Source organism: Mirounga leonina, unplaced genomic scaffold (assembly GCF_011800145.1).
Source record: "Mirounga leonina isolate KUSES-001 unplaced genomic scaffold, KU_Mleo_1.0 Mir_129, whole genome shotgun sequence".
NCBI classification, from domain to species: Eukaryota; Metazoa; Chordata; class Mammalia; order Carnivora; family Phocidae; genus Mirounga; species Mirounga leonina.
Genome location: NW_023270323.1, coordinates 49212345 through 49237749, shown reverse-complemented (window position 1 = coordinate 49237749; position 25405 = coordinate 49212345). Strand labels below are relative to the sequence as shown.

The window sequence follows — 25405 nt, the reverse complement described above, 5'->3', positions numbered from 1 at the left end:
TCAAGGTTGGAGTCTCATCTGAAGGCTTGACTGGGAAAAAATCGGTTTCCAAGCTCAATCACATGGTTGTTGACAAGAGTTCAGTTCCTTACAGGTTGTTAGGCTTAGGACCAGTTTCTCTCTGGCCATTGATCAAAAGCCTGCCTAATTTCCTTCCACATGGATCTCTCCATACAGTGCCTCACAACATAGCAGGTAGTAAGAGAATGAGAACAGCCATTCAAAACTTAAGCCACAATCTCTTAATAAATAACCTGATCTCAAAATCATTTTCGCCATATTCTGTCATGTAGAACTGAGTCCCTAGGTCCAGCCCACCTTCAGAGGGGTAGGGATGGGGATTACACAAAGAAGGAGGTAAGGATCACTGTGGATCATCTTAGAAGCTACCAGCCATAGGCTCCTACTCTCAAGAAGACAGAACTAATCATGATAAAACACTCACAGCCTTATATGATTGCCGTATTTTGTGGTATAGTTGACAAGTCCTGTAATATCTGAGATGGAGGAGATCAATGCAAGTTGGATTATGAATCTTTAAAAGACGATCTGAATCGGTCAAGGTATAGAATAAATTGTTGTAACAGAGAGGCCCAAAATTACAAGGGCTCTAAAAATATGGTAATTTGGGTGGTTTTTTCCTCTTTCTCTTTCTCATGTAACAGAGACAGGTAGGCAAATCATCTGTGCCTCTCTGCTTCATAAGGCTGTACAGAGTCCCAAGTTCCTTCTGTCTTATTCTGCCATTTGCAAGGATGTTTTGTCCTCATCTGAATAGTTACCTGCACCATATCTGCATTTCCACTCCAGGGAAGGGAGAAAGAGAAGTGGAGTGCAAGAAATATTTAAAGGACCTAGTATGGAAGATGTATTTATTATTTCCATTCATATCACTAGAACCTAGTCATATAGTCACACCTCACTGCTGCCAGGGAAGCTGCAAATTTAGACTCTGTGGGTAATCGTGTGCCCTACTGAAACTTGTTTTAGTGGATACCATAAGACATTTAGCAGTCTGTTGCTCAACCCTAGCAAAACAACAGGGACAGAGATAAGAGGGAGAACTTATAGCTTGTTCAGGAGTGGCTTGACTGAAGATAGGGGCTTTCAGAATTTATAGAAAATAAAGCTGAAGAAGAACATTGGTTCCTGAATCTGGAAAGCTCTGAAAGTTAGGCAGAAGTAACTCAACCATGTTGAGTAGAACCATAGCATGATTAATCTGGTTCTTAAGATTAATTCATGTAAAAAATATTTTCTGAAGCCTAAAATTTTGATCATTCTATTTTGGTGCCATTTTGAATTAGAATGGTAGATATACAAGTCCAGATGCTTTAGCTCTCCACTCACTCTTGTATCCATATCAGACATCATCAGTAGATATTGGCATTTTTTTTCCTCCACTGAATCAGGACATGGCCTTACAAAATTTTGCTATATAACATCCCAAGAAATCACTACATTCAGCCATTATTTAATTACAAGATAGCTATTTCCCATTTCTGATCTCTAAGAAGTATGCTTATAGAATTAGACATACTATTTAAGTTGTCATGTGGTAAGGAAAGCATACATTAAAAATATTGCTTTATTTGGTGTTGTCTCTAAATTGCTTTGACTTTACTGTTCTGTAGATCACTCCAGTTTTACTTGTGTGGATTTATTTTTGTTTATCCTACTAAGGACTTGTCTTGTTCCTTAAATCTGAAGATGGCTGTCTTTCATCAATTCTGGAAAATTCTATCATCTCTTTCAGTATTACCTTTTGCCCTTTCTATTATGTCCTTCTGGAGTGTCTGTTAGACATATATTGGACCTTCTATCTCTTTATCTTTCCTTTTTTTAAAGATTTTATTTATTTATTTTAGAGAGAGAGCGCCAGGGGAGGAGCAGAGGGAGAGGGACAAGCAGACTCTGTCTGCACTGAGTGGGGAGCCTGATGTGGGGTTCAATCTCATGATCCTGAGATGATGACCCTGAGACCATGACTTGAGCTGAAACCAAGAGTCAGACGCTCAACAGACAGAGCCACCCAGGCGCCCCTCTTTATCTCTCTTTCATAATATCTATCTTTTTGTCACTCTGTGCAACCTTCTGGATAATTTACTTAATTTACTTACTCTTTCTTTAAATTTGTCTGGCCTTCTATCTTATTGTGTTTTTTTTTTTAATTTTAGTGATTCTACTTTTTATTTTTAGAAAGTACTTTAGGGCAAAATAGGCAAATGGAGTTAAGAGGTACAAACTTCCAGTTATAAAATAAGTAAGTCATGAGGGTGTAATATACAGGATAGGGATTATAGTCATTAATATTCTAATAATTTTATATGGTGAGATAGTGACTAGACTTATGGGGATCATTTTGTAATGTATATAAATATTGCATTACTATGTTGTACACCTGAAGCTAATATTGTATGTCAAGTACACAGTTGATCCCTCAACAACATGGGCTTGAACTGTGTGGATTTACTTATCTATGGATATTTTTTGATAAATACAGTACCATAAATGTATTTTCTCTTATGATTTGCTTAATAAGATTTTCTTTTTTCTAGCTCACTTTAGTGTAAGAATACAGTATTTAATATACATAACATACAATCATGTATGAATTGAGTATTTGTATTATTGGTAAGGCTTCCAGTCAATAGTAGGCTATTAGTAGTTAAGTTTGGGGGAAGTCAACATTATATGTGAATTTTCAACTGTGCAGGGGGGCTCAGCTCCCCTAACCCCCACATTGTTCAAGGGTCAGGTGTACTTTAAATTAATAAAGAAAAGTACTTTGTAGTTCTCTCTGTCTGGACTTTTGTTTTTTTTAAATCTTCTGTCATACTTATGAGTCCTTTTATATCTTTATTCATTTTTAAAGTATTTTATGATCTCTCTGATAATTCTGTTATTCTTAGATCTACTGACTTTTGTTCTTGAAGCATTATCTCTTGTGACTTTTCTCATTTTGAATTGTGAGCTCATCTTCAACAGGGCTTGTCTGTAGAAATTTTTTGCAGCTTTGGAAGAGGCCTTGGATTTGTTTTTGACAAACACTCCAAGGAGTTTCTAGACCACTCAACACATAAATTTGAACTTCAGATTATAAGGAAGATAGGAAGGTCTCTGATTTGAAAAGGGCTTTTTTTAGCTTTTTTTCTGACCCAAAGCTCGCCCAAGTCAAATGGGCTTCTTTATTGTCTCCTAACCAACTGCTCTGGATAGCTGCAGCATCAGTTTCTACACATACTTTGGTTTATGATTTGATCTTTGCTTATTGTCCCTGGATATTTTCCTTACCTTCTTTCAAGCTTATCTCTCTATTTAATAAGACATGTGTTCTGTTTTATCCAGAATTTCTAGATGTTTGTAGCAGTGGGATTTTCAGGTATAACAGAAGTGAAAGCAAGTTACTGGTTTTGTTAATATTCAGAATGAATTAAGTGTTGTGCTTATTCATAGTGATAATATTCCTATCTCTGCAGACACCAGTGAGATCAGAGCCTAGCGACATGCAGTTTTCCATGATGAAGACTGATGACCGAATGTCTGCTACTGAAAGCACAGTAAGAATTCTAAGTCACATCCATGTCCAAGTTATTTTGATAATTTGTGGGCTATACTTTCTCCTTTTCTTGGATGGTTCAGAATGTATAGGGATAAATAAATTCTGGTCTGTCATTTATTAAATCAGTACAGGCTCTGGTGTCGCAGGCGTATGTTGCTTTTACAAAGCTGCTGACAGCAGCTAGCTACCTGGTATCACAGCAAATGAGGACATCTTCCTATTACAGTTGGTGTTGTTCTTCTCGTTCTTGTGGTAGCAGAAAGAGTGAGGGTACCTTTGTAAACAGAAGTATTGATTTCTATATGATTTTTTATTTTTACTCTCTTAGAGGTGGTGACCAGAACTCTGGAAATTGTAGTTTTTGTTAATATCTTAGATGCATTTTCCCTGCCACATTTTATTATTCTGAAATCCAGATGATTCTCACAATTACTATAAATCTATTTAAATGAAATAATGTTTCTCTTTCTTAAAAAGCTATTATTAACTCGACAGTGACTTATGATTGATAGAATCAAGGAAATACGTCAAAGTGTTTCTCTTCTTATATAAATCCATCACCCTTAACGAGCCCAAATAAGTTATGTACTCTTTTTTCTCCCTCACACAGTTAACACCTTCCACTGAGAATTATAGTTAAGTATTGACTTGTGTGAGTAACAGAGGGACACTAGTCTAGCCACATTGACCAGTGACCTGCAGGTGATGGAAAGAATGATGCAAAAAGCCAAGCTCAATTATCCACACAGTGTGGACTGTAATCCCCAGTGGCTTATAATCAGAATGACCTCTTAGGATGGAAGACTCTCTATACTCTGAACATGCATTCAGTTTCAGTGGAACTATGTCAGACTTACAGTCCTGTATTGCACAGTACTCTAATGAGAGGTAGAGAGTTAATCGACCCAGCTATTTTAGTGTACTTCTCAAAGGTGGATGTGGACTCTTCCCAGACTGTATATTAGTATGACGTATTTTCTTAAGTCTCATTGTTATCTTATTAGTTATAACATTTAATGTAAACTTGGCTCATTGTGTTCATAAATTAGGTTCAGCTATTTGAATGTGCTTATTGGTCTTCATGAAGTACTGAGTAATTCATTTCACAATCTCTTAATCTTTTCTGGCAGATCAGCGTGGTGGTTGGCAAGAAAACTTTGTTTCTTTATAATCTGAATGAACCAGATAGCCCAATTGATCTGGAATTTCAGCAGCACTATGGGAACATTGTCTGCTACAGCTGGTATGTACAAGAAGCTCATTACCAAAAGATATCCATGTGTTTTTCCTTACTAATTATATTTAATTTTTGCCCATAGCATTTTCACTTCTGTATGTAACATTTTCTGGATTATAGACTATGACTTACTATGTGAAACTACCTCGCATATTATCTGGCCCTTGACAAATTGTATTCTGTAGTTCCTTGGTTCTATTGTACTTGCTTATGTACTGTATTGCCAGTGATCGTTAACCAGCCTTTTACTGTATCATTGCCTTTGTTACTGTAGGTATGGTGATGGCTACATCATGATTGGTTTTTCACGTGGAGTTTTTGTGGTCATCTCCACTCATATTCGAGAGATTGGTCAAGAGATATTTCAGGCTCGTGACCACAAAGATAGTCTAACCAGTATTGCAGTTTCACAGACCCTCAATAAAGCTGCTACATGTGGTGATAATTGGTAAGTTATATTCAAAAATTCCTAGGAAAGCTTATGTAAGGAATATTGAAAAGATTCAACAAGACTTTGATAGCTAGTATGAATCTGCCAACGATACTCTCCTGCACTCTTAAAACTTGTTTGCAATTGAAAATTTCTAGGACTCCTGCTAGAACACGCAGGGTAAAACACAAATTGCTAAATGTTTACTAACTACAAAACCTAAAATGGAGAATGCTTGAAAATCAATCTTAAAATAGGTAATTCCAGGTAATACGGAGTCAGCACGCTCCACCCTGTCTCGCTTACTGAATACAACTATAAAACCTGGGCAGAAGGCATGGGACAGCTATTTAAGGACTCTGAAAAGTAAAGAGTAGGCACATTGAAGAAGAAGAGCAGAATGTGAAATACCACCAAACCAATGAGGAGTCTCCCACTTGTTTTCTAGTCTCTCAAGACTCAAGGCAGCCAAAATTTGGAAGTAGACACCAGAGCATAAAGGAGAGAGCTCCGAGAGAAGCCTTCTAGTTCTGGCCTCAAGTTGCAGGAAAGAGAACTCCTAACACTTACTCTTTCTCTGTTCTTTCATGCCCCAGCCACCAAGCAACCTTGCCATGGCCGTGGCAGCAACAGTAATGGCAGGAAGGTCCCCCAGACACCTGCAACTCTGACAGAGGGTAACCTTCCTCCAAGTAGAGGAGCTATGGTCCCAGGAAGTGGGGCAACCCCTGTTGCTTATTTTTTTCTCTGCCCTCACACTGCTTGGCCACAGGTATGGGTGCAGCTGTGGAAGGACAAGGCACTACAGGGTAACTAGAGCCCCAGCTTTCCTGCTGGAATACCAAAAAGGGGAGACCCAGAGAATCAGAACATACCAGGGAGATCCTAGAGAGGAAAGAGCTCTGGAAAGCAACCGTCTAAAGACATTTATGAACTCCCAGGTTCACTCCTGAGCTATATATGTGTATCTTATCCTAAAGATACCAAAGACTTTGAGAACAGAACTAAGGGACAGGTCATAATGCAAGTTCTATGGACCACAAAGTGGACCGAACAGGGACATATCTGAATACAACTGCAAAGCCTTTGAAAATGGAACTGACGTTGAAACCACATCTCACAGAAAGCTGGTTGATACTGATAGCCTGAACCCAACTGGGTTGATTGCTTAAAAAAAGAAAAAAAATTAAACCTTCTCCTTGGGATTTAAACAAGATGCAAGAGTCTCAAATGTAATGTCCAGAATGTCCAAAATATAACCCAAAGTTACCTGACATATGAAGAATCAGGAAAATTTCAACTCACTTGGGAAAAGGCAATCAAAAGATGCCAATGCCAAGATGTTGCAGGTAGCAGGTTCATGAAAAAAATAGGGTTCCTGAATAGACTGCTTTAGGGTTCCCAGGCTAAGGCCAGATTGGTCAATTCTAACCAAAATAGTGGGGTTTTGGTAAGCCCCAGAGATCTTATCCTAGGGGCACATAAGGCATATAAATGCTGGGAGACGGGAGACTGTTGATCACGAGGGCTTTTGGGGAAGTCACATCAGGATCTTACATTTGCTTGTGACTCTGTGAGCTGCTCTCTAGGGCATGCACTCACAGGAGGGACTAGTGTAAGGTCACTACAGGCCACTTGGCCAAACAGGATGGATGCTGAGCTAGCAGTACCATGGAGTAGCTTAGCTAAACTCTCAGCAGACTTGGACAGCACTATAAACCAGCTAGACCTAACAGACATCTATAGAACATTCCATCCAACAACAGAATACATGCTTTTTCTATGCACCATGGAAAATGCACCAAGATAGTCCATATCGTGGGCCCTGAAACCTCAACAAATTTAAATTGAAGTCATGCAAAATGTGTTCCTTGGCCATAATGTAATCACACTTGAAATGAATAACAGAAAACAACAGGAAATTCAATGAACACTTGGAAATTAACCTACTTCCAAATAATTCATGAGTATATCTCAAAGCAAATTTAAAAATATACACAACTGAGCCGTGACCCACCAATGCCAACTCGCGTGCCTTGCTCTAGCGTCAGACCCATCCTTCACTTGCTCCCTTCTTGCTCCCGGTGGCCCTGAGGGTGTGTGGGCCAGGGGGCCCCAAAGAGTAGGAGGAGGAGGGGGGGAGCAGGTGTGCAGGTCTAAGTGTCACATCCGCACACTGGCGGCAAGAAATCAAGAGGAGCAGGAGACCTCAAGGATGGGACCAGGAGCAATGGCGTCCAGAGGAACAAGCAGTAAAAAGTCTCAGCATGGGCAATGCCAACCAGGAAAATGAAAAAAAAAAAAAAAAGGATGAAAAGGAACAAGTTGCTAATAAAGGAGAGTCCTTGGCCCTCCCTTTGGAAGTTGGTGAATATTGTGTGCCTAGAGTAAATTGTAGATGGTTCCATGTTAGGCATCCCATCCCACAGTATAGGTGGGACATGATTCAGAGGCTTGGAGAACCACAGGCAAGGATGAGAGAAGAGAATATGGAAAGGATTGGGGGGGGGGGGGGAAGTGAGACACCTGAGGGAAAAGCAATTCAGTCATAGTCTAGGGGCGGTTAACACTGACCCTCCTCACCATGACCATCATGAGGAGTTTTGCCTTATGCCTTGAATCCTGATGTTTTCCCTGAACTTAATAGGAAGACACACCTGCTTCCTAAACTTACATGTTCTCAGTGTACCTTTGTTGTAAACCTTTTGGTGTTACATGTCTCTTGTGGGTTCCTATGACCAGCTTCTAATTGAATGCTGTATTTTGACTCAATCTGTAAGATCCTATCAGCAGGGGAGTTTTACCCTATTGCATGGCAAGATGCTCATTATATATTGTGAAGTTAATAAAGCAGTTTAAAAGACCAAAAAAAAACAAACAAACAAACAAACCCATACAACTGAATAAAAATGAAAATGCGACATATCAAAATATGAGATACACTTAAAGCAGTGCTGAGAAGAAAACTTGTAGTATTAATGCTTATATATAAAAGAAAAAATCTCAAATCAGTAATCTAAGTCCCTACCTCAAGAAACTAGAAAAAAAAAGAGCAAGATAAGGGTAAAGCAGAAGGAATACAATCATAAAGAGCAGAAGGTGATGACAATGAAGGTAGAATAGGAAAAAAAAATCTAACAGCTGGAATTTTTTGAAAAAGAAATTGATAAAACTCTAGCAAGAATGACAAATTAAAAAGACACAAGTCACTAATATCAGGAATGAAACAGGAATATTATTACAGATCTGGAAGCTATTAAAAGGACAGTAAAAGTACTACAACTTTACAATTACAAAGGAATACTACAAACAACTCAGAAATTTGACAACTTAGAAGATTAGAAAAATTCTTCAAAAACCACTGAAACTCAACCCAGATGAAACAGATAATCTGAATTAGCCCTGTAATTCTTAAAGAAATTGAAGAATGATTTTAAACCCCTGAAAAATCTCCAGGCTCAGATGGTTTCACTGGAGAATTCTACCAAACATTTAGAAAAAGAATTCACACTCATTTTACAAAATCCCTTCAGAAAATAAAAGTGGAGGGAACACTTCTCAACTTATTTTATAAGGCTAGTATTACCCTTATGCCAAAATCAAAGAAAGTATTAAAAAAAAAAAAAAAAACAACTAGAGACCAATCTCTCTCATAAACTTGGACACAAAATCCTCAACAAAACTTAGCAAACTGAATTCAGCAATATATGAAAAGAATTATACCTCATGACTAACTGGGATTTATTCCAAGTATGCTAGGTTTATTTACATTCAAAAATCAACAAAGTTACTGTATCAGCAACTGAAGAACCATATGATCACATCAGTTGACACAAAATATTTCATAAAATCCAACACCCATTCATGATAAAAATTCTCAGTAAGTTAGGGATGGAGGGGAATTACCTCAACTTGATATAGAACATCTACAAAAAACCTACAGCTAACATCATACTTCATGGTGAAAGACTGAGTGCTTGCCCCTGAGATTGGGAACAAGATAAGGATACCTACTCTCACTGCTCTAATGCAACCTAATATTAGAAGTTCTAGCCACTGCAGTAAGACAAGAAAAATGAGACACATCCAGATTGGAAAGAAAAAAGTAAAACCATCTCTATTTGCAGATGACATGATTGCTTATGTAGAAAATCTCAAGGAATCTACAAACAAGAAACACCCAGAACTAAAACTGAGTGAGTGTAGCAAGGTCTCAGGATGCAAGATCAACACCAAAAAAAAAAATCAATCACATTTTTTATGTAGTAGCAACAGACATGTAGAAAAATATGCCATTTTTAATCACTCCAAAGAAAATGAAATACCTAGATATACACTTAACAAAACATGTACAGGGTCTGTGTGCTGAAAATTCCAAAATGTTGCTGAAAGAAATCAAAGAAGACCCAAATAAACAGAGAAACACACAGTATTAGTATATTAAAAATAGTGATAACATCAAATGCTGGGAAGGATGAAGAGAACCTAGATCACTCATACATTGCGGGTAGGAATGTAAAATGGTACAGCTATTTTGGAAAACAGTTTAGCAGTTTCTTAAAAAAACAAACAAACTGAACGTGCAGTTACCATATGACCCAGCAATTTCACTCCTGGCCATTTTTCCTGGAGACGTGAAGACATATTCACAGAAAAAACCTGAATATGAATGTTTACAGCAGCTTTATTTGTAATAGTAAAAAACTAGAAACAATCCAGATATCCCTCAGTGGGTGAGTGTTCAACTGATACATCCATTTCATGGAATACCACTCAGCCATAAAAAAGAACAAACTATTGATATACACCATAACTCAGATGAATCTCCAGAGAAGTATGCTGAGTGAAAAATGCCAATCACAAAATGTTGCATATGGTATGATTCTATTTATGTAATATTGTTGAAATGATAAAGTTATAGGAATGGAGAACAGATTAGCGGTGGCTTAGGGTTAGGGATGGAGCTAGGGTGGAGAGGAAGGAGGGTAAGTGCCTTTATAAAAGGACAGTACAAGGGATCCTTGTGGTGATGGAACTATTCTATATCCTGACTGTGGTTGTGGATCTCAGGAATCTTGCATGTGATAAAATTGCTTAGAACTAAACACACACACACACACACAGTGAATACAAGTAAAACTTGGGACATCTGGAAAAGGTTTGTGGATTATATCAATGTCAATATTTTGATTATATTTAATCCTACAGTTTTTCAAGATGTTATCATTTGCAGGGGAAGGTGGAGGGTAAATACAATCTCTGTGTTATTTCTTACAACTGCATGTGGATTTATAATCCTATCAAAACAAAAAGTTAAATGAAAACAACAAGGGGAAATATATCAAGGGAAAACCTTGGGAGGGCAGAAGGGAGGAGAGAGGAAAGGAGACAAGGAGGAAAGATACCTTCCAGCCATTAGGGGCCAACGTTGTACCACACAGCTTTCATTGGCTTGAACCCACCTATCTTCGCTGTAGCCCTAGGGAGTAATATGTCCCCAGTTTTTCAGAGCTTTCAGCCTATGCCTGCTGATTCCAAATCAAATGCTCTTTCTATTATACCTCATTACTTTTTGTATGAAAGAAGTCAGGGTGGTGGAGGGAGCACATTGCAAAGAGAAACCTTATTCCTCTTACAATAATTAGTGCTGCTCAGGAGAATGTTTTCCTACTCACACTTTTCTTCAGGGCAACTTAAACCTCCATGTTCCTGAAACTGTAGACCAGAAAATTAAGCCGGGCACAATATATATATATTATATATATATAAAAGATATAATTACAGAAATTCTATTATTTTCTTACCTTGACCCAATAGATTATCCTATACATCCCTTTTTGGAGAACACTGACCTGTTCTGTAGCTTACAATTTTTCGTGAACGAAAACAATTTTATTTAACACTTGTATTTACAATATACATATTTCTTTCATTTTTCAGCATCAAAATCCATGACTTGGCAGAAGTAAAAGACATGTATGCTATAATCAACCTGGATGATGAAAATAAAGGTACTGATTTTTCTGAGGCAGAGTGACGTTTTACCACTGCAATGGCACAGTAATGTGTTTATTATTTTTTGAATTGCATTCATTATAAGAGGAATAAAATTAACACCCTTCATGAAAGTTCCCTAAAATAACTTACTTATTTTAGTAATTATAGAAGGCTATAAGTCCACTTTGATCTAAAGATTTATAGTGAATTTAATCTCAATTTCAGTTATAAAACCTAAATTCTTACATCCTTTCCTTTTGAGCCACTACCGAATGAATCAATGCTCGTGTTCACATGCCTGTCCGTGGTGAATTTTTACTCTGTATAAACTAAACTATTAAAAGACAACACTTGAAGATTTTTATGTCTCTGCAGCTTACGTGAAAATATTTGCTTGTTTTTGATTGATCCTTTATTCTGTCAATTATTTCAGGGTTGGGCACCTTGTCCTGGACAGATGATGGCCAGTTGCTGGCACTGTCTACCCAAAGGGGCTCGCTGCATGTTTTCTTGACCAAGCTTCCCATACTCGGGGATGCCTGCAGCACAAGGATTGCGTACCTCACCTCCCTCCTTGAAGTCACTGTAGCCAACCCTGTTGAAGGAGTATGAAAATGGTGTTATTTTGATTGTATTTATTAGTAAAATCAAAGCAGTTGTAGCAGTTGATCTGCTACTGTTCCTTTCCTGTATTACAGGAGCTGCCAATCGCAGTTTCCATTGACGTGGAGCCCAACTTCATAGCAGTCGGGCTTTATCATCTGGCCGTGGGAATGAATAATCGAGCTTGGTTTTATGTCCTTGGAGAGAATGGCAAGTCTCAAACCAGTTGTCATCTCACCTAGCGTATAATTTCTGTTATTATTTGGGGAGCATTGAAAGTTTCTTTGAAGACCGGGCCTTTCACTCTTTTCCTTCAGCTGTCTCTTAAGAAGCTTAACAGTTTTGTGAATCCTGTAAAAATTTTGCATAATTTTTGGGAAGATTTTATTCTTAGCCTTTGTAGTGAACACAGCGTGGTATAGTGGGCAGAGTATGACCTTTAGAATTAGGCCCTGAGTGTAAATTCCCCTGCTGCCTCTTGGAGCTGGGTGACTCTAGACAAATTCTTTACTTCTCTGAGCCCTGGTTGAGAAGGCTTTGTCCGGAAAATGAGGATTCTTGTACATGTAGGGGTCAAGGGGTTGTGAGGAAAACTAAATGAAATAAAATGTGAGGCACCTTTGCACAGTGGCTTTCTTAGGCACTCCTCGGTCGGGTCGTTGGGTCCCTCCCCCCTCCTTTTGTTCTTTACGTTATGGCCATTAGCATCTGAAGGGAGCCTGGCTGCTGCTTCTCCCCACTGGAGGTCAGATATCCCTCAGGAGTAGAGCCCGCCGAGATTTAGCCTCAGATAGACTACACCATTAAGCTTACTGTCGCTAAAGTACAATTTTTAGTTGTTTCACGTGTAATTTTATTTCCTGTTACTTTGTTTCATGTGAATCATTACGGAATTCCTGAAAGCAAATTTATATGACAACTACGATTTTCTTTAGAATGGCTAAAATAAAAATTTTAGATTCAGAATATCCTTAAAAAGGCACCCATTTAAAAATTAGTTGCAAATCTCAATGTAATTTTATTTATATTTTAATACGTGTTTTTATATTGTTACAGCTGTTAAAAAATTGAAAGATGTGGAATATCTGGGGACAGTCGCCAGTGTTTGCCTTCATTCTGACTATGCAGCTGCACTTTTTGAAGGCAAAGTCCAGTTGCATTTGGTAAGTATAATTCTGATATCCTGGAGCCCTTGGGACTCGTGATGACTCAGATTAGTGATGATGATGAACAGCCTAATGTTACATTACCAAGAACTTTGTTCAGAAAGCAACCACATACAGACTAGCTAGAAAGTCAGGTGTGGCTAAAGGACTAACAAAACTCTTTACCCTTCTGCATGAGATGCTCAATTAGCTTTCTTACTCTGGTGGGAAACTGCATCTAGAGGGAAATTAAAAACTGATGGGGACGTTCTATGTCTGGGCTTCCTGCCATGAATTGACTTACATATTTGGGCATATCCCTTTTGGGGATACTTGAAACTATACCTATTAAATTGTTCAAAAGATATTGGCTCCTGAAATACGGGTCTTCTAAGCAAGGGGGCATCTCCTACATCTATTTCTTGGCTCTTTGCTTCTGGGAAGCCAAAGAGAAAAGCTACCAGACCCCTGCAGAGCCTGCTGCAAAGATTATTCCCACTAAAGAGGGATGTTTAATGCTGCCCCGCTGGCGATTGTGGTTCTTGTCTGATGTCTTTCTCAATAGACGGGTAGTCTAATGAGTCTGAATGTTTAATCGAACTTAGGAAGAAGACCCTCCCCTATCTCCCAGATGGTGCAGACCAGCTTTACTCAAATCTATAAGGTACTATTATTCTTTATATTTTAGATAGAAAGTGAAATCTTGGATGCTCAAGAAGAACGTGAGACTCGGCTTTTCCCAGCAGTGGATGATAAGTGCCGTATTTTATGCCATGCCTTAACTGGTGATTTCCTCATCTATGGTACAGATGTACGTACTGGCTTCTTTGATATAGAACATAGGGGACTTTCTAATTTTTGCTTTGTAATATCTATGTGTGTGTATATATATAATATATACATAATATATACATACGTATAGATGTATGTATGTAACATATATACATTACATTTTATACACACTTATGTACAGCACATAGGTCCCATGATTTGCTAGTAGTGCTTTTGTGATTATATAAGCAATTTTGATGGCAGAGTGAAAAGAGTCTGGAAAATCTGAGCTCAAGTGCCAGTTCTCTTACTCGCTACTTAACCCATTCCAAGCCTCATTTTCCTTATCTAGATGCTGTAAGGGTTTATTTCGGTGATGAACATAAGACGTATCATTCAACTTTAGATCTCCAGTGCCTACATTTAGTAGGCATTTAATAAATGGCAAAATTAATTGAATATTGGGAATCCCACTTCAATCTTTTGATGGTTGTTTTTTTGTTTGTTTTATTTTTTAGAGAGAGTGTGAGCTGGGGAGGGAGAGGGGCAGAGGGAGAGGAAGAGAGAGAATCTTAACCAGGCTCAATGCTCAGTGTGGAGCCTGATGTGGGGCTCAGTCTCATGACCCTGAGATCATGATCTGAGCCAAAATCAAGAGTCAGACACTTAACCAACTGAGCCATCCAGGTGCCCCAATTTTGGTCTTTTGAACCACCAGTACCCTAAATCTCTAAATATTACACTAGCCAGATGGACATAAAACATAGTTATAGTAATAGCATCTTACATTTGTAAAAATTTTTCAAAGATTTTTCAAAGCATATCATACCTGTTGTCTTGTTCATTCTCTAAAAGAATTTAGTAAAGGTAGGAAGGGCACTGTTTTCCACATTAGAAAAACAATTATTGACTTTCAAATGTTTCATTTTCTCACGTTAAACTGTTTTCTAAAAAAAGCATGTCTTGTTGCATACTTATTGCCATAAGAGAGACTTTAAGTTCGACCTAAAATAATCATCTTTTTACTAATATACACCAGTAGGGTAGGTCTCATGTGTCAGGTAAAGTGGTAAGGGATATGGTAAGTTACAGCAAATATAATACATTTGTATGAGATGTAGCAGTTTATAAAGCCCTGATCTCACTTATTTTATCTCATTAGTTTTATAAAATAATCAGGGAAGTGTTAGAGACTGAAGAACACTGAAGATTAAGAGGTTAGTAAGTTTGTAACAGATGTGGAACTTTAACAGTATCTTCTGATGTAAAACCCACTCTTTCCACTATTCCACACGGCATTTTGAAATAAGAACTCAAGGTGTGGTAGTCTGTCCATAAGTCAGCATTTATCTCAATCTCTTTCTTGAATGATTCTGAAAATATGTTTCTTAAAGTTTTAGTGAGGTATGATTGATTCACAACAAACTACTATTTAAAGCCCACAATTTGATAAATTTTGACATGCATATACCTGTGAAACACCATCAACTCAATCAAAATAGTAAACATTCATCACCGCCAAAAGTTTTCTCATGCCCCTTTATGATTCCTCCTTCGTGTCCTGCCCCTGATGTCACTATAAATGAGTTTCTGTTTTCTAGAGTTTTATGTAAATGGAATCATATGGTATGTACTTGTTTCTATCTGCCTTCTTGTGTGTATCAACTGTTGATTCCTTTTTCTTGCTGGGATGGCATGTTATAGTATACATTTATCATCATTAGCTTAACCATGAACCTAAGGAATGGACATTGGGGATTTCCCATTTGGGGTTGTTTCCAGCCTGGATTATTTCCAGTATGGGGTATTTACAAATAAAGCTGCTATAAACATTCATGTTCAAGTCTTTGCATGGACATATGCTTTCTTTTCTCTTGGATAAATACTGAGAAGGAGAATGGCTACATCATATGGCATATGTATGTTTAAGTTTTTAAGAAACTGACAAACTGTTCTCTAAATTGGTTGTACTATTTTACATTTCCATCAACAGTGTGTGAGCGTTCCAATTCCTCCACATCCTCACTAACATTTGATATGGTCAATCTTTTTAATTTAACCCACTCTTAAGTGTGTAGTGAAATCTCATTGTGATTTTTTTTTCTTTTGCTCAAATGAAGACCATTGCTTTTTTTAAAAATTATTATGTTATGTTAATCACCATACATTACATCATTAGTTTTTGATGTAGTGTTCCATGATTCATTATTTGCGTATGATTTTAATTTGCTTTTCCCTAGGGGACTCCTGTGGCACATCTTTTCTTTTTTTTCTTTTTTTCTTTTTTTCTTTTTTTCCTTCTCTCCTTCCCTCTCCACCAGCATCTTTTCATATGCTTGTTTGCTCTCTGTATATCTTTGGTGAAGTGTCTGTTCAAATTTCTTTGGCCATTTCTTAATTGGGTTGTTTTCTTATTATTGATTTTTGAGAGTTCTTTATTCTGTATTCAAGTCCATAATTTATCAAATATATGCTTTGCATGTATTTTCTCCCAGTGCATCCGTTGCCTTTTCATTTTCTTAACAGTGTCTTTCACAGAGAATAAATTTTTTTACTTTGATGAAGTCCAGCTTACCAATTTATTTTTTACAGATTGTGCTTTTGGTGTCATATCTAAGTAATCTTTGCCTAACCCAAGGTCACAGAGTTTTTCTCTGGTGTTTTCTTCTATAAGTTTTGTAGTTTTATGTTTTGTACTGAGGTCTATGATCCATTTTGAGTTAATTTTTGTTTATGCTGTGAAGTCTAGATCAAAGTTCATTTTTTTGTTTAAAGATATTCCAGTTGTCCCAGCACCATTTATTGAAAAGATTGTCCTTCCTCCACTAAATCACCTTTGTACTTTTGTCAAAAATCAGATTGTCCATAAATGTGTGGGTCTTTTTCTGGAATTGCTCATTCCATTGATCTGTGTGTCTGTGTTTATAACAGTATCACACTGTTTTAATTACTGTAGTTTTATAATAAGTCTTGAAAGCAGGTGACGTCCCCTCCAATTTTGAGTTTCTTTTTCAAAGTTGTTTTGGCTATGTTCTCAGTACCTTGCATTCCTATTTGAATTTATGATAATCTTGTCAGTTTTTACAAAAAGCCTCCTGGGAATTTTAATGGGATCATGTTGAATTTACAGACCAGTTGCCATCTTAGCAAAATCTACTCACCAATGAACAAGATATATACCTCCATTTATTTAGGTTTTAATTTCTCTTAGTGTTTTTGAGTTTTCAGTGTACCAACACCCCTTTTGTCAGATTTATACCTTAAGTATTTCATATTTTTGTATTTTAGCATTTTTCTTATTTTTAATGCATAGTATTACTTTTTTAAATTTTAACTTCTGATTATTCGTTTGTAGCATATAGAAATGGAACTGATTTTTGGGTATTAATCCTGTATACTGCAGCCTAACTAAATTCACTTAGTAGTTATAGTAGTTTTTTGTAGATTCATTGGATTTTCTATATAGATGATCATGTCATCTCTGAATATAGTTTTACTTCTTCCTTTCCAATATGGATGCCTTTTATTTATTTATTTATATTATTTATTAATTTTATTTGAGAAAGAGACAGAATACTAGGAGGGGGATGGGCAGAGGGAGAGGGAGAAGTAGACTTCCCTCTGAGTGGGAAGCCAGACACAGGGCTTGATCCTAGGACCCAGAGATCATAACCTGAGCTGAAGTCAGATGCTTAACCAACTGAGCCACCCAGGTGCCCCATGGATGCCTTTTATTCTAATACATTGTTGAATAGGAATGGTGAGAATGGCTATCTTCATCTTGTTCTTGACCACTTAGTATGATTTTAGCTGTAGATCTTTTGTAGTTGCCTGTTACCAGGTTGTATGTATACTACAAAACCTAAACCACTAAAATAATAGAGTTGTAGCTAATAAGTCAACAAATTAGATAAAATCAAATAATAAAAAATACACAATCATATTGAACCACTTTAAGCTATGGTTCATCTTTTCTACTTTTTTGCATACCTGGTAATTTTACCTTTTGGGATGCTGGATATTTTTGTATTCCTAAAAATAGTCTTTTTTTATACCCAAACATGGGGAAGTGGAGAGGGAGAGGGAGAGAATCTCCAGCAGACTCCCTGCTGAGCACAGAGCCCAAAGTAGGGCTCAATCTCAGGACCCATGAGATCATGACCTAACTGACTGAGTCACCCAGGCGCCCCCTCTAAAAATATTCTTGAGCTTTGCTCTGGAATGCAGTTAATTGACTTAGATGTAGTTTGACCCTTTTTGAGTCTGGTTTTATGATTTCTTAGGCAGATGTGAAATACTGCTCAGTCTATAGCTAATTATTCTTGCTTCTGATCTTTCTGAGTTCTCTACCCAGTGCCTTGTGAACTATGATTTTTTCCAGTCTGGCTGTTGGGAATAGTTACTATTCCTGTTCCCTCTAATCCCTTTGGATGGCTCTTTCCTTGGCCTTGTGGTTTTCTCACATGCATGCAGTGACAGTACCTGCCAAGGACTCAGAGTGGACCCAGTGCAGCAACCCAAACTTATGTCTTCTGTACTCTGCCCTGCAAACCCCAGCCCCCTGTTCTCCCCAGACTTTCAGCTCCATCTCCTCAGCTTGGGGAGCCATGCTCTGCCTGCATCCTCCTCCCTTTGCCATGCCTTGAAAACTCTCAGAGCAAAAGCTGGAGGACTCACAGGGCTTACCTGGTTTGTTTCCAAAATCTCAGGCAGAAATTGTTCTTTGTTGCCTCATTCCAGTATCTTGAAAACTTGTTTTTTCATGATTTTTGTCTACTGGTTTTGGTTGTTTGGAGTAGGAAAGTTAAATCCAGGCTGTTACTCTATCTTGGCCTGAATAGAAGTCCAAGATGTTATGTGCTTTTATTTTAATTAAACTTTTTATTTTGAGATCATTGTAGATTCAGAGGTGGTTTTAAGAAACAATACAAAATGATCCCACGTAAGAAACAAAACAGAGAGATCCAATATGCTCTTTTCCTAGTTTCCCCCAATGGTAACATTATATTACATATCATAATCAGGATACTAACATTGATAGTCAAGATACAGAATAATTCTATAACCACAAGGACGCCTTCCTGTTGCTATTTTATAGACACCCCCACTTGCCTCCTGCCCTCACCTCAGCCTTGATCCCTGGTAACAAAGTTATAGTTACAACAAGGGTTACAACAGGGGTTGAACTGTATGAGTCTACTTGTATGTGGATTTTTTTCAATGAATACAGTACCTGTCTACTTATATGCAGGTTTTTTTTCCAATAAATACAGTACTGTAAATGTATTTTCTCTTATGGTTCTTATACTATTTTCTCTAACTTCATTGGAAGAATACAGTATATAATATATTTAGCACACAAAGTATGTGTTAATCAACTATTTGTTATTGGTAAAGCTTCCAGTCAATAGTAGAGCTATTTAGTAATTTAGTTTGGGGGGAGTCAAAGTTATACATGCATTTTCGACTGTCAGGGTGGGGGTTCAGTAACCTTAATCCCTGTGTTGTTCAAGGATCAACTGTATTCTGTTCTCCATTTCTATAATTTGGCATTTCAATAATGTTACATAAGTAGAATCATACACCTTGTAACCTTTAGGGATTGGCCTTTTTTCACTCAGCATACTTCTGTGGAGATTTATCTGAGTCATTGTGCGCATCAATAATTTGTTCATTTTTATTGCTGAGTAGTATTCTATGGTATGAATACACCAATTTGTTTAAGCATTCACCAAATGAAGGGCATCTGGATTGGTTCTAGATTTTGACTATTGCAAATGAAGCTTCTATAAATGTTCATATACAGGTTTTTGTGTGAAAGGTTTTCACTTCTCTGTAAAGTTCCCAGAAGTAAATGTGAAGTTACGACTTCACATCCACTATGATGGCTATAATCAAAAAGTCAGATGATAACAAGTGTTGATGGGGATGGAGAGGAATCAGAACTTTTTCTTTTTTTAAAGATTTTATTTATTTATTTATTTGAGAGAGAGAGAGAGAGAAACAGCATGAGAGGGGATAGGGTCAGAGGGAGAAGCAGGCTCCCCGCCAAGCCGGGAGCCCGATGTGGGACTCGATCCCAGGACTCTGGGATCATGACCTGAGCTGAAGGCAGTCGCTTAACCAACTGAGCCACCCAGGCGCCTGGAATCAGAACTCTTATACACTGCTGGTGGGAATGTAAAATGGTGCAGCTGCTTGGCAGAACACTCTGGTAATTCTATAAAAGATTAGACATAGGGGCACCTCGGTGGCTCAGTTGGTTAAGCATCTGACTCGATTTCGGCTCAGGTCATGATCTCAGGGTCATGTTATCCAGCCCTACATCGGGCTCTGTGCTCAGTGGGGAGTCTGCTTGAGATGCTCTCTCTCCTTCTTCCTCTCCCTCTGCCCCTCCCCCTCTCTAAAATAAATAAATAAATCTATACATAAATAGATAAATAAATAGACATAGCTACCATATGACCCAGGAATTTCACTCCTAGGTTATACCCAAGAGAAATGAAGATATATGTCCAAAAAACTTGTACACCAGTGTTCATAGCAACATTATTTATAATAATCAAAAGGTGGAAACAACCCAAATGTCCAAGTGAACAACATATGGCATATCCACACAATGGAATATTCTTTGACAGCAAAAAGGAATAAAATATTGATATATAATGCAATATAGATGAACCTTGAAAACATCATGTTGAGTAAAAGAAAGCAATCACAAAAGACCACATTTTGTATGATACCATGTATATGAAATGTCCAGAATAGGCAAATCTATGGAGATAGAAGGTAGGTAAGTAGTTGCCTTAGACTGCGGAGGGGGAGTGGGACAAGGTTGGGGAAACTCAGGAAAGACTATTAAGTGGGGTTTCTTTTTGAAGTGATGAAATGTTTTAAAATGAATTGTGATCAAGTATTATACAACTCTGTGAATATACTAAAAGCCATGGAGTTGTACATTTGAAGTGGGTGAATTGCATGGTATGTGAGTTATACCTCAATATGCTATTATTTAAAATAAAAGTGCGGGCATCTTAAAAAAAAAAAAAGGATCAGTAAAGGATATCTGGGTGGGTCCATCCTGGGCTTCTTTATTCTGTTCCAGTGATCTGTGTGTCTGTCCCTTCACTAATATGACACAGTCTTAATTACTATAGCTATACCAAAAAAAAAAAAAGTTTTGAAGTTGAGTAGTCAGTTTCCCACCTTATTCTTTTTTTATTCAAAATTGCTTTAGCTATTCTAGTTCCTTTGCCATTTCATACAAATTTTAGAATAATCTTGTTTATATCTACAAAAAATCTTGAGATTTGTTTTGGAATCATATTAAACTTGTATATTAGTTGGGGAAAATTAACATGTTTATTATGGTGAGTCTTCCAATCCATGAACACAGTATACCCTCCACTTATTTAGGTCTTCTTTGATTCTTTCATCAGTGTTGTATAGTTTTCAGCATCCAAATCCTGTGCAAGTTTTGTTAAATTTATACCTAAATATTTCATCTTTTTTGAGTGATTGTAAATGGTAATGTATTTCTAAATTTTGGTATCTATAGTTCATTGCTAATATATAGAAATACAATTGATTACATGAGGTGGTTTTGTTTGTTTTAATTTTCTAATTGGTCTTAACAGCAAAAATATTTAAAAATAACATGATTTGAAAGTTATTCTGAAACAGTAAGGATATTTCCTATAAGTGGAAAATCTGAAAATCAATTATGCTTTAATATCACTAAGAATATTAGAACTTACTGTTGAATCACATGTACATTCTCACTTTCTTGGATTTGTACCTTTACATATAGTAAATATTAATTTTAGACTCTTCCTGCATGAAAAATATTGTACATTTTCTCTTAAAATTGGAAGTGTGGAAGGTAGCGGGAGGAGAAGAATGAAGCGGGGGAAATCGGAGGGGTAGACGAACCATGAGAGACGATGGACTCTGAAAAACAAACAGGGTTCTAGAGGGGAGGGGGGTGGGAGGATGGGTTAGCCTGGTGGTGGGTATTGAGGAGGGCACATTCTGCATGGAGCACTGGGTGTTATGCACAAACAATGAATCATGGAACACTTCATCTAAAACTAATGATGTAATGTATGGGGATTAACATAAGAATAAATAAATAAATAAATAAATAAATAAATAAATAAATAAATAAATAAAATGCAAAAAAAAATTGGAAGTGTGTTTAAGTGCTTAAATTAAGTATTTTCTTGACAATGTTTATATTTCTATTACTGGATTTTTTTTTTAGACTGGTGTCATTCAGTATTTCTACATCGAAGACTGGCAATTTGTTAATGATTATCGACATCCTGTTGGTGTGAAAAAGATTTTTCCTGATCCAAATGGGACCAGATTAGTTTTCATTGATGAAAAAAGTGATGGATTTGTCTACTGTCCAGTAAGTCTGGAAGATTTCTTAAGCATTCATTTTTTTAAAATGTAATATACAAAGAAAAATGTTTTTAATGTATATTATATATAAAATCATTTTTTCTTAACTAGTTCAAGGATTAGAGTACTTCATTAAATCATGTTTGTGATCCATTTTTACAATTATTTACATCAAGAAAACTTTTTCCATTATTCTGCAGTTCTTCATAGTGTCAGTCCCAGAAAGATTTTTTTTTTTAAGATTTTATTTATTTATTTATTTGACACAGAGAGACACAGCGAGAGAGGAAACACAGCGGGGGAGTGGGAGAGGGAGAAGCAGGCTTCCCGCTGAGCAGGGAGCCCAATGCGGGGCTCGATCCCAGGACGTTGGGATCATGACCTGAGCCAAAGGCAGACGCTTAACAACTGAGCCACCCAGGTGCCCCCCAGAAAGATTTTTTAAATGGAATAATAGTTATATTCTGTACCACTTTAACCTTATTTACTGGAAAATGTTACAGTATGTCTTAATTTAAATGACTTTTCTCTCCAGGTATGCCATAAGCTTCAGAGGGCAGGGACTCCTTTCTGCCCACCTCACTTGATTTTCCTCTTGCCTTAATGATCCTGAACAGAAAGAAAAGGTATTTTTGAATAAGATAGATTAAAAACAGATGGACCCTTTTTAGAATCAGTTACTCTTATTTTTATACATCCCTTACTGTTTTTTAAAATAAATTAGAAAAAGGAGATGGGTTTTTACATCATTTACTATACTTGGATTTTTTCTTTACTTACTTTTGATATCCAGTTAATGATTTAGTATGTTCTTGGTCACAGTTCATATAGCCTACAGCTGTTCTCGGATGCATCTTTTTTTGTTTTGTTTTTTTTAAGATTTTGTTTATTTATTTATTTGAGAGAGAGAGCACGACCAGAGTGGGGAGGGGCAGAGGGAGAGGCAGATTCCTTGTGAGCAGGGAGCCCAATGCGAGGCTTGGTCCCAGGACCCTGAGATCATGACGTGAGCCTAAGGCAGACCCTTGGCCGACTGAGCCACCCAGGCACCCCTCTCAGACACATCTTAGTAACTGTTCCCCTGGTGTTTGTGCTTTGCCGCTCAGTGGAGACCGCTTTCCCCTCACTGTCCACTTCACTAGATACTGAGACTTTCCTCCTTCCTTCCTTCCTTTTCTCTCTTCCTTTCCTTCCTTCCTGTCTCTTTCTCTTCCTTTTTTTCTTTTTTTTCTCTTTTTATCTTTGATAAATCTTTGTTATCTTTGATAAATATAACAGTTTTCCACAGGAGCATCTGGATTATTTAAGCAAAATTCCCAATGTGCCAATTCTCATTCAACCCATTCCTCTCCCAGTCACAGAACAAGTGAGGAAAAAATGACATAAATAGAAAGATAACCCTGAGTTCTTTCTACTTGATCAGGAAATCCCTCTTGGACAGATCCCCTTTCTGTAGCAGGGCCCCTGTCCGAGCTCCCCGGCTTCCCTGCGTGGGCTCACCACAGATGGAAGCTGCTGCTGAGGGTACCTAGAAGGCAGGTGGGGAAATCAGGGACTGACAGGAGTTAAGGCAGAACTGGGGTCTGACCTCTAGTGAAAGGGTGAGGAGTTCGAGCAGTCTGAACGAGTTGATGCATCTTTCTTTCACCTTTTACAGTCCTCCTTTCCTTGACAGTTTCTGTTAAAGAGGCTACACGACCTTCCTCATTGAGTTGCTGTGAGGTTTCAATGAGTTGATTCTTCCAAACACAGGATCGGGCACGTGGTAGCTATTTAGCAGGTGTTAGCTAAAGCCCCGCCTCTTTATTGCTTTACCACCCTTAAATCCCTCCAGTTCCAGAATTATCTCACTTGCTGCTGCCCGTTCCCACTCCTATTTCCAACTCTAACCTGCAGCTCCATTATGTGTTAAGAAAAAAATGTTAAGAAAAAAAAATCCACACAAAAGCCTGAGTGCGTGAGAGCACAGGCCCTCTCTAACCCAACCTGTGGGCGGCTGTTTGCTTTTATCCAAAGTGAGATCTCACTGCTAGGTTAGATATCCCAGGGGAATATGCCGATATCTGAGGGGAATATGGCACCTACAGGAGTGAATTCTTCTTGTAAATAACACCAGCTCAGTCTTTCTACAAGTGAGGTGAGCTTGGCAGGGAAGGGGAAGGCGGGCTCGTGGTGCGGAGCCTTCCTCACCGCCTAGGGCACAGGAGGAGGCCCCTGGCCTCCAGCCCAGAGTGCCGTGCATTTGATTTCATTTGATCACTCACCCTGTCATAGCATGTTACTACTGCAGCTTACTCTTCTACTCCACTTCAGTGAATCCGAGAGAAACATTGTTTCTGTGGTGTACATATATGACAATATATAATTATTCAGGGGCGCCTGGGTGGCTCAGTCAGTTAAGCGTCTGCCTTGGGCTCAGGTGGTGATCCCAGGATGCTTGGGATCGAGCCCCACGTTGGGCTTCCTGCTCAGTGGGGAGTCTGCTTCTCCCTCTCCCTCCGCCCCTCCCTCCTGCTCAGGCTCTCCCTCTCTCTCTCTCAAATAAATAAATAAAATCTTTAAAAAAAAAAAAAAAAGAAAAAAAATATATAACTATCCAGATGACCACTATTCCTCTTTAAAGTTCTTATATTTACATGCAGGTTCCCTCATATGTATGTTTATTCAACCAGTTTTTCCTCACTGTGTATACGAAGTGTAAGGAAGCGACTGACATTATACAGGAGAATTGGGAGACGTGACTTTTTCCTTACAGACGCCCTAATATAACAGCCTTGTACCCCATCACTCTATAAGCCCATTAAGGATGACGTGATATATTACAGGAAGTTCATCAATAGGTAGGGTGTGGAAGTTAAGCACATGGACTCTGAAGACAGACAAACAGACCTGGATTTAAGATTAGTAATAATAACAACTAATATTTTTGTGCTGAGTACTCCTCATATATATCAGGTATCTCTTTTTTTTTTTTTTTAAAGATTTTATTTATTTATTTGAGAGACAGAATGAGACAGAGAGAGAGAACATGAGAGGGGGGAGAATCAGAGGGAGAAGCAGACTCCCTGCTGAGCAGGGAGTCCGATGCGGGACTCGATCCCAAGACTCCAGGATCATGACCTGAGCTGAAGGCAGTCGCTTAACCACCTGAGCCACCCAGGCGCCCTATCAGGTATCTCTTAATCCTTATAGCAGCCCCAGAGATAAATACTCATATATTTTTTTAAAATAAACTTTAGGCCCAAGCTGGGGCT

The 25405-nt window shown here is 37.9% G+C and overlaps 1 protein-coding gene and 1 pseudogene across 1 annotated transcript in view; both read left to right on the top strand.

The window, feature by feature from the left end:
- Nucleotides 1-25405, top strand: part of WDR19 (WD repeat domain 19) — a 100194-nt gene that overhangs the window by 23476 nt on the left and 51313 nt on the right. The window contains exons 7-15 of the mRNA XM_035005119.1: nt 3480-3560; nt 4693-4805; nt 5074-5247; nt 11170-11240; nt 11660-11832; nt 11925-12039; nt 12886-12992; nt 13663-13785; nt 22009-22158. Of these exons, the coding sequence (XP_034861010.1) occupies nt 3480-3560; nt 4693-4805; nt 5074-5247; nt 11170-11240; nt 11660-11832; nt 11925-12039; nt 12886-12992; nt 13663-13785; nt 22009-22158 (1107 nt within the window). The remainder of the gene's footprint in view (nt 1-3479; nt 3561-4692; nt 4806-5073; nt 5248-11169; nt 11241-11659; nt 11833-11924; nt 12040-12885; nt 12993-13662; nt 13786-22008; nt 22159-25405) is intronic.
- On the top strand, nt 6507-8088 carry LOC118010781 (annotated as a pseudogene).